This window comes from Dipodomys ordii, unplaced genomic scaffold (genome assembly GCF_000151885.1).
Source record: "Dipodomys ordii isolate 6190 unplaced genomic scaffold, Dord_2.0 Scaffold61, whole genome shotgun sequence".
NCBI lineage: Eukaryota > Metazoa > Chordata > Mammalia > Rodentia > Heteromyidae > Dipodomys > Dipodomys ordii.
The window spans coordinates 688,815-699,137 of NW_012267277.1; the positions used below are offsets into that span (position 1 = coordinate 688,815).

At 36.2% G+C, this 10,323-nt stretch overlaps 1 protein-coding gene across 1 annotated transcript in view; it reads right to left on the minus strand.

Annotated features, from left to right (window-relative positions):
• The window catches only part of Nrd1 (nardilysin (N-arginine dibasic convertase)), a 70,182-nt gene that overhangs the window by 22,482 nt on the left and 37,377 nt on the right, over window positions 1-10,323 (minus strand). Inside the window, exons 12-18 of the mRNA XM_013022270.1 lie at window positions 9,651-9,720; window positions 6,629-6,706; window positions 4,930-5,050; window positions 4,784-4,842; window positions 4,456-4,510; window positions 1,966-2,070; window positions 637-760 (exon numbers count right to left, since the gene is read on the minus strand). Of these exons, the coding sequence (XP_012877724.1) occupies window positions 637-760; window positions 1,966-2,070; window positions 4,456-4,510; window positions 4,784-4,842; window positions 4,930-5,050; window positions 6,629-6,706; window positions 9,651-9,720 (612 nt within the window). The remainder of the gene's footprint in view (window positions 1-636; window positions 761-1,965; window positions 2,071-4,455; window positions 4,511-4,783; window positions 4,843-4,929; window positions 5,051-6,628; window positions 6,707-9,650; window positions 9,721-10,323) is intronic.

Genomic DNA, 10,323 nt, shown 5'->3' on the forward strand with positions numbered 1-10,323 from the left:
AGGCGAGCGCTCTACCACTTGAGCTACAGCGCCACTTCCGGTTTTCTGGTGGTTTATTGGAGATAGGAGTCTCACGGTCTTTCCTGCCCCGGCTGGCTTTGAACCGCGATCCTCACATCTCAGCCTCCTGAGTAGCTAGGATTACAGGCATGAGCCACCAGCGCCCAGCTAAGAGAAACTTTTCTAAACCAAAGTAAAAGTTCTACCTGCCTAATACCAAAACAACAGATTTTACTATCTAAAACATATAAACATAGCAAAAAAACAAACAAAAAAACCTTCTTACAAAGTAGAATAAGCAGTTTTCATTTCAAAATTTAAATTTTTTCGGGGGGGTGGTCCGGTTGTGGGGCCTGAACTCTGTGCCTGGGCACTTTTCCTCAGCTCTTCAGCTTAAGGCTAGCACTCTACCACTTGAGCTACAGCGCCACTTCCGGCTTTTTTCTTTTTGCTTATGTGGTGCTGAGGAATCAAACCCAGGGCCTCATGCATGAAGGCATGCACTTTACCACTGAACCACCTTCCCAGCCCTCAAAATTTAAATATTTTAAAAATATTTTTTCCCACAAAAAACAATAAAAGTTCCAGGCGAATAAGACATACTTAAAGCATGGGACAACTGTTAAGATGTTTTACCTTCTATGCTATATTGAGTCCCAAACCACTTTTCTTTGAGGTTACATTTTCCTTCATTAGCACCAGACAGTAGAACAAGATTTGCTTTTTGAGGAACTAGCTGATTAAGGGCTTCAGCAATGACCTAAAGAAAGTGAGGAAGGAGGGATAAAGGAAGGGAGACACAGACAAGAACAATTTTAACCTATATGTTTCTATTAAACAGGAAAAGTTACATTGTGAGACATCTTGCAGACCCTAGCATCTTTTTTTTTTTTCCTGTCAGTTGTGGGGCCTGAACTCTGGGCCTAGGTGCTGTCCCTCAGCTCTTCAGCTCAAGGCAAGCACTCTACCACTTGAGCCACGGCATCACTTCCAGCTTTTTCTTATGTGGTAATGAAGAATTGAACCCAGGGCCTCATGCATGTGAGGCAAGCACTCTACCACTGAGCCACCTTCCTAGCACCCCCTAGCATCTTGATGCTCAATGAAGAATGTACAGTTCATAAACAACTGAATTTATACAGGTCCATTAGTTTCAGAAGTTTCAGTGTTTCAGAAGCTTTACCATCAGTTTATTGGTTTTTTTTTGTTGTTGTTGTTGGTCGTGGGGCTTGAACTCTGGGCCTGAGCGCTGTCCCTCAGCTCTTCAACTCAAGGCGAGCACTCTACCACTTGAGCTACAGCGCCACTGTTTTTGTTTTTTTTTTTACCATCAGTTTTATTGAGCTATAATTGACAAATATCAAGTATGTTTCTTGGTAAATCACTAAATAGTACACATCTCAAATCCCACTAATCCAATACCTCACATTTTAATTCTTAGAAAATTGCACTATTTTAGATGTTTTTGGTGTCTTTTTTGTTGTTTTTTGTCGATCATGAGGCTTGAACTCTGGGCCTAGGCGCTGTCCCTGAGCTCTAGTTCAAGGCAAGTGCTCTACCACTTGAGCCACAGCGCCACTAGCAGTTTTCTAGTGATTTATTGGAGGTAAGAGTCTCACGGACTTTCTTGCCCAGGCTGGCTTTGAACTGCAATTCTCAGATGCATCCTCCTGAATAGCTAGGATTACAGGCTAGTGCCTGAAATAATCCAGTGCCCGGATTATTTCAGATGTTTTGACACTTGAAAAACAGTAAAAACTGTATACAAGAGGAGTTGGTTATCTCCTCTTATATTCAAAGGTGAACATGTAAGAGAATCATGAAAAAATTACCATAGAACTATTGAAATAACCTAACAAAATATAACCATGTTTTCTCCATTCTCACAGTTTTTATATACTTTTTATGCTTTTTCCATACTCCTTTTTCTCTAAAAGCAAGTTTTAGAAGTAAAAACCTCCTTACTTCTGGCTTGTACTCAAAAAGAAGCTGATCTCCAGTGAGAAAGTCCTGCAGCGGGTACAGCTGCATGTTTTCACACATGTTTTCCACGTACTCAACTGGATCTGTCTATAAAAAGGTAAAAATTATTTCATACCAGAACCCCTTCATCATATTTATTTTTCATAACATACACATATATTCTTTTTTCCAACAATGAAACCAAAACCTTCTGAACATAATTAACATAATTTCAGCTTACAAATATGATGCTCCCAGTCCAAGTAGCTACCACTTTTAAGAAGTTTAATCTCACAACCTAGGACTTCTATCCTGAGCCCAACAACCACTACACACTGTACTGTTAACTTACTGCCCATATGACTGCAAGTCCAATAAAGACCCTGGATCAAATCAAAATGTGTCATTAGATAAAAGTATTGAGAAGTAGAGAATAGAGTAAGTGATTACAAAAGACGGAGCAGACCAGTGGCTCACACCTGTAATCCTAGCTACTAAGGAGGTTGAGGATCATGGTTCAAAGCCAGCCTGGGAAGGGATGTACATAATATTATCTCCAATTAACCATTCAAAAAAGTGGGAGGGAAAAAAAAACCCTCAGGGACAAGCCAGGTGCTGGTTGCTTAGTCCTGTAATCCAACTACTGGGAGGCTAAGATCTGAGGATAGCAGTTCAATGGAAGGAAAGTTCAAAGGCAGAAAAAGTCTGTGAGACTCATCTCCAATAACCAGCAAAAAAAAAAAAAGCACAAAGTAGAGGTAAAGCACAAAGTGGTAGAGGAACAGAATAAGTAAAAAAGTTCAGGGTTAGCCCTTAGGTCCTGAGTTTAAGTTCCAGAATCAGCACCAAAACAAACAAACCAACAAAACTATTATATGGACTATACTGTTCCCTGTTAAATTTCTACTGTAACAGTAACAACTACATAGAGGTCATATAAGAGAATGCCTATGAGGACTTAAGAAACAAAGAACTCCCACTCATCTGGTCGAACCACTACTAAATATCCCCATGCTGCTAATCACATGTATGGTGTATAATATGTGAACACCGTTATGTGTTATAGACTGTGATAGACAATTTGCTCCAGGAAAGTTAGAATGAACTTGTGACTTTAAATGAGCATCATTATTCCACAATACTGTGAAATTCCTCGGGGAAGGTAGGGAGGGAAGGGATGGTAGGGGGAAAACAATGGAGGGGGTAACAATGTTCAAGAGGAAGTGTACTCATTACCTCACTCATGTAACTGTAACCCTCTGTATAGTATCTTTACAATAAAAAAAAAATTTAAAAAAAAGAGAATGCCTATGTAGCAAATATATGCTAAAAAAAAATTCCAAGTGAAGTATCATAGTTATCAAATGATTCAGTAAAAACAGAAAAAGAGAAGGGGAGAGAGGGGAGAGAAAAGGAAAGAGGAGGGTGAGAAGAGGATTGGGGAAGAGAGAGGAAAGGAGAAAAGGGGTAGAGAAGGGAGGGAAAGTATCAGTTGGCTAATCTAGGTGAGGAACATGCAAGTAATGATCACTGAACTACAATGACAATTTTTCCAAAAGCTTTGTTCAAACGTTGAAGTCCCTGTTTTGGGGAGGGGTCCACAGAACTTAAGACTTCCCAAGAAATCCAAAGCACAAACAATATTAGAACCAAAACAAATCTCTATTCTAAACTGTAAACTCTATCTTTCAACATCATAAATACCTTTCCTACATTCTTATGGTACAAACTTGCAAATCTTATCAAATTATATTTATATCTCTGTTTATCCTTAGGGCTTGGGTAGTGCTGGGGAATGAAATCAAAGCTTCCTCATCTTAGGCAGGTACTCCACCACGGGAGCCCCTACTGCTTTTATTCTCCAGATGTCTTGCTTTTTTCCTGGTCTGGTCTGGAACCTCAATCTCATTTACTCTTCCTGTGTACACAGCAACAAGCCTAACTTTTATTGGTTGAGATAGGGACTCTTGAACCTTTTTCCTGAGCTGGCCTCAAATTGCTCTCCTCCTGGATCTCTACCTTCTGAATAGCTGGGATTACAGGTGTGAACCACTGTGTGCACCCAAACCATATTATGTTCTGATAGCAAATTCAATTCAAATTTACAACATCCATAAAGACTTAATGAAGGCAATGCTCTTGATTCACTTGCAATTTCAAAGTTCAGTATTTCTAACATTACACATTAAGATTACTATATATTACCTTATAGACTGTCTTCACAATATCTGAATTGCTAAACTATCAAATATCATAACAAACTCTACTTATTTATCAAAGGGACAGGCAAGACAGATTACATAAATGACTGTGACACAATGATCTATGACATCTGCATAATCCTGTCACTGTTGCTCAATATAAATACCCAAAGAGTTAATTTTCAGATAGTCTCAAAGACTCCCATGGCAGAGAACGGCAGAATTAAAACTCCAGTGACACAGCTTCAACTTGGTCACAAATAATATTTAAAAATAATTTGACTTTCAATACCTGCTCCTGATAATGAAATTCATTATCTTCAATTTTCTGGATCTCTTCAAAAATTCTAAGAAAACAATGATAATTACAAGTTATATTAAAATTTCTCACTAGAATCATCAACAAGAAAAAAAAAGCATAAAAACAAAGGGATTAGACAAATAAATATAAAACCACAGTATACACTCACATGGAGAGGAATGAAGGTAGGGAGCTAATAAAGGAAATAGAGTAGGAATCGCCTGAAAACCCATCCTGCAGAACTAAAGCATGTTTATTGGCAGCCTTAAAAAATATACTAGGGCTGACTCCTGGCTTCATTTCAACAATTATATATTACCTTTTTTCTGGGCCAAGCTTCTGCAACATTTTTAAATACTGAAAAACGGTATGAGCAACCTGAAAACAAAGTATCTCAGTATTAGTCTTTCACTTAATGAAATAATACCTATATAAAAGAAAAACAACTCCATTTTAATTATTTACCTCATAGAAATGTTCATAACCCTCATCAGTCAATGTAATAGAAATGCTGAACACTGAGTAAGTAGAATTTTGTTCAAATCCTGTCTCACCATTTCCGCCAAACAATGCAAGAGCCCAGCACCTATAGTTGGGAAAATTAAGTCAATCACTGTTCTCTGGATTCATAGTCTGAAAATCCTTAAAATGAACAAAACAGATAGGCTTCCTATGTAAAATTTGGGAACCTCAGCTTTTGATGTAAATATATACTTTCTAACAATTAGTATTTTTTATGTATGTGTGTACTCTACTGGAGCTTGAACTCAGGGCCTTGAGCTCTCTACTTCCAAAAGGCTTGCTTAATGCATATCTCCACTTCTAGCTTTTGCTGGGGTAAGAATCTCTCGAATTTGTTTGCCCTTTCTAACAGTTAAGTTTTAAAATGCAGATTTAATGGCAGTTTTGTTTGTTTTTGTAATGCCTGGGATTGAACCCAGGGTCCTGTGCATGCTAGACAATTGTTCTACCACTGAGCTATAACCTAGCTCTAAAATGCAGATTTTAAAAGCACAAGACCTCTCATTTAGAAGGAAATGACATCCTTTACTAGAAGGAAATGACAGCATTCTTTATCTGTTTAACAGAGTAGTTTTATGGAATCAGTAGTTTTATGGAATCCTAACTGAAGAAAATAACACAAAACATTAAAATATGGCTGCCATTACACACTTCACTTATACTTTTCTTCCTGTTTCCTAGAAGAAACCTTAGTATTCATCCAACACATCCCATTGTACAAAGTAAAAGTCTTCTGGACTATCATCTAGCCTACATAGGTTACCTCAGAAAGAAACAATAAAGAATAGCTATATTCATTTCCTGACTAGAATAATTTTGAAAACTTAAAGAAAAACACTAAAATAGTTTGAAATTCTAGTAAGTTTCAGTAAGGAAGAATGTACACATCTTGAAGCATATAACATATATTGTAAGTAGTAAGTATATATTCAGTGTCTTCATTTTTTTATACTAACTCCACCCTCTCTGAATGTCCTAGAACTTATCAATGTCTTGAATCGTTCTTTACATTTCTCATCTATATTTTCATTCTCAAATTAATGTATCAAAAAACCAAAAAAGGAATTACTTGAATGTATTAATCATGATTCTAAATTTATATTTCCATTATTTGACTTCAGATGCTTAAACAAGTGCTTAAATGTACTAGATACATTCTGCTAACATAGCTGTATATACTTTTCATAGTTCCACATTCTTAGTGTGGTTTATCTGCACATCAAAGTTTTTGTTAAAGTCCACATTTTAAGTTGGGATGCCTGGAAATTCACAACACTTAAACAACTGACTTCCTTATCATTCAGTCAAATCCAAATTCTAGTTAGGAATAACCTTTTCATGAAATCTACCTCTGTATAACTAATGTAAGCTAATAAAAATAAAAAGAACTAATTATAATTCTGGAATCTATTGATTTCATTAATGATTTTTTTTTAATTTGTGTACTTATTTCCAACAGGGGTTACAAAATAGCTTGTGAGGAAATACATTAAAATAATACAGCCATTAGAAGTTATTAATATGATTATAATTAATCCACAAAATTTGATTCTGGACCTCTTCATAGCTAAACTTAAAAAAATACATTATGTAACATTTATTGACTATTATTTTTACTATACTAAAAACACATGATACTTGCTTTTTTCTAAGATAAGAAAGAATGCTGCCTTTGCCTTCATGTCCAACCAGCCAGGAAATATAATGAAGTGGCTTTACTCTTAAAAAAAAAAAAAATTAAAGGTCAGAAATCAAAAGAATCATGATTTACACTAGAAAACATTACCTCCTAAGACTTAACAGATTTTAGGATATAATTATCAACTTATTCTCAGAAATCCCCTAATTACAAACATGAAATTGGAATAGCAGGACAAAAAACAGAAAATGCTAACTCAATCTATAACAAATGAAACAGAACAAACTTAAACCAAAATGTAAGACTATTTCTCTTCAAAAACAAACTTCGCTTTTCATTGTAAAACCTTTCATTTTTCACTCAAATTGGAAATAATACAGATTATCATTTTAGGACTCAATAAGGATATAAATCAATGTCTACAGACAAAAGCTTTACAATAAAATCTTTCAGTACTGCATGGGAATCTTTGGTAATGAAATGTGTTACTATAAAAAAAATTTGTTCTACTTTCAAATCTGTTCTACTTTCAAATAAACAAATAAACTAGGATCCTGAATAAAATATAACCTTACAGTATTTGATTTGAAAATGTATTTCTACCTAGACGAAGATAAACAGAAAAATAGTTTGAAAATTAAATTAGGTTTACAGAACTTGAAAGAAAGAGAGAGAAGGCAAGCAGGAACCAGGAAGGCAAGAAGGGAGAAAGGGAGGAAGAGAGGAAGGGGGGAAGGGAGGAAGGGGGGAAGGGGGGAAGGGAAGAAAGGAGCGAGGAAGGGAGGGAAGGAAGAAAGAGAAAGAGGGAAGAGAGAAAAGGGGAAGGAGGAAAATTAATAGCTTAGGCATATCTTTGAAGGCAGCACAAAGACAGAAGCAAAGCTTCACTTTTTACTTAATATTCTTTTGTTCTAACAGTTTATGTGAATGTACTATTTCTATAATAAAATAATCCTTAATTTTTTCTCTTTCATGCCAGTACTAGCTCTTGAACTCAGGGTCTTGTGCTGTAGCTTAGCTTTTTTTGTTCAAGGTTAGTGCTCTACCACTTGAGGTAAACTCCACTTCCTATAATAAAAAAAAACTTTTTAAAAACTTCATTAATAAATTTAATATGTTCAGATGCTGGTGGCTCATGCCTATAATCCTAGCTACTCAAGAAGCTAAGATCTAAGGATCCAGGTTATAAGTTAGCCTGGGAGGGAAAAGCTGGAAGACTCTCTATTTCCAATAAATTACTAAAAAGAAAGACTGAAATGGCATTATAGCTCAAGTGATAGAGAGGTAGCCTTGAATAAAAGAATCTCAGAGACAGTGCCCAGGCCCTGAGTTCAAGCTCCAAGACCAGTTAAATAAACAAACAAAATTATAAATTTAACAATTCCAGGGGCTGGGAAGGTGGTTCAGTGGTAAAGTGCTTGCCTTGCATGCCTGAGGCCCTGGGTTCGATTCCCAAGCAACACATAAACAGAAAAAGCTGGAAGTGGCGCTGTGGCTCAAGCAGTAGAGCGCTAGCCTTGAGCTGAAGAACTGAGGGACAGTGCCCAGGCCCAGAGTTCAAGCCCCAAGACCAAAAAAAAAAAAAAATCCAAACTATTCAGAAGTATATAATCAGCATTACTTTTTCATGTATTATTCTTGTATCAAAAAGCAAACAAATTACAGTTTCTCTTCTTTCTCACTGGAAACACATGATGTTTTTGTTAGCTTTAGGAAACTTGCTTAAAATCTGTAATGTGTGCTTTAAATTTTCTTTTTTTTTGAGTTTAAGGAATACTTTCAACTTTCTTATTTTTTTTTGTCAGTCAAGAGACTTGAATTCAGGGTCAGGATACTGTCCTTGCTCCAGGCTAATGATGTACAACTTGGAAGCACAGCTCCATTTCAAGTTGTCTGGTGGTCAACTGGAGATAATGTTTCACATACTGTCTTGCCCAGGCTGGCTTCAAACAGTGATCCTCAGATCTCAGCCTCCTGAGTAGCTAGGATTACAGGCGTGAGCCACTAAAGCCCAGCTTTCACTTTCTTCTTGCGTGTACATATCCTCATGTTTTTATTTTGCTGGTAGTAGCTTTTTTAAAAAATAAACTTTTTGTCAATTCATTTGCATTTAGTTATAAAAGGCATTTTTAGTCATCAACTAATGCTTATTAAAAACTGCTTAGCCTAAGCTATACTGCTCATGCATATATAAGTTGAAATATTTCATAATTCATATATATCTGCCTACACTCACTTAAGTAAGCCCTCAGGTCTTACTTTTTTTTTTTTTTGGCCAGTCCTGGGGCTTGAACTCAGGGCCTGGCACTGTTCCTGAGTTACTTTTGATCAAGGCTAGCACTCTACCACTTGAGTCACAGCGCCACTTCCAGCTCTTCCTGTTTATGTGGTACTGAGGAACTAAACCCAGGGCTTCATGCATGCTAGACAAGCACTCTACCACTAAGCCACATTGCCAACCCTACTCTAAGTTATTTGACTTCACTTTTTGACAACCAAAATTATAAACTAATTATTTGTACTAAAAATATTAAAGAAAATAATTACAAAATTTAGCATTCAGCCAAGTGCCAGTGGCTAATCCTAGATACTCAGGAGGCTGAGATCTGAGGTTCAAAGCCAGCCAGGGCAGGAAAGTCTGTGAGACTCATCTCCAATTAACCATCACAAAACCAAAAGTGGTGCAATGGTCCAAGAGGTAGAGCACTCCCTTGGAGCTGAAGAGCTCAGGAACAGCACCCAGGTCGAGTTCAAGCCCGATGACCGATAAAAAATAAAATAAAATAAAAAATTAGCATTTATTCAGTAATTTCAAAGAATAAGGAAAAATAACTAGATTTGTTTTTATACTCAAAAAAAGACAGTAAAATACAGACCCAAGATTTGAAAATTTCAAGAGTTAGTTCCAGTTATCAAACACCTGCATTTATATATTCAAAACCCAAAATCTAAACCATTTCGCATGCTTGAATATTCAACTTCTTAACTCAGTGTCTAGTGAAAGAACCTTTCCTTGAGGTCTCACCTGTAGTGTTGCTGTTGAGGAGGAAGTGCCCACGTGATGGTCAGAGCATGAATTTTCCGGATTGGAACAACTGAACAAAAATGTTTTCCAAAAGCACAAACGTAAATATTTCTCTAAAACATCTACAACGTTATAAGAACAATCTTAATCGAATATATTTCAGCCTCCATTAAACAGAAAAAGGTTTAAAATGTAGTTATTATTTCAAGTAGCCAATTTTCTAACTTGAATAATGCAAATTTTATAAATTTCTTTTTTATTTGGCTCTACAGATAAAGTTGGAATAAAAGAACAATGAGAACATGAAACACTGCTAATGATGAATCTCTTTTTCCGAAGAAGGATATATGTAAAGAGCTTAAAGATCCATGGCAAAAATGTAGCACCACAACTTTCTTGGTATGTATGCTTATATGACTTTGAAAAAAACACTTGTATTTTAATTTTGATGAATCTTTTCTCAGGGTAAAATGAATGCATTGGGTAAAGTACTTCTAAAATTCTTCCTGATGCTACTATTATATGACACTATGTATAGGAAATCTAAAGCAAGAACACAATAAAAAACAAATTGTTGGCTGGGAAGGTGGCTCAGTGGTAGAGCGCTTGCCTTGCATGCATGAGGCCCTGGGTTCCATTCCTCAGCACCACATAAGCAAAAAGAAAAAAGCCA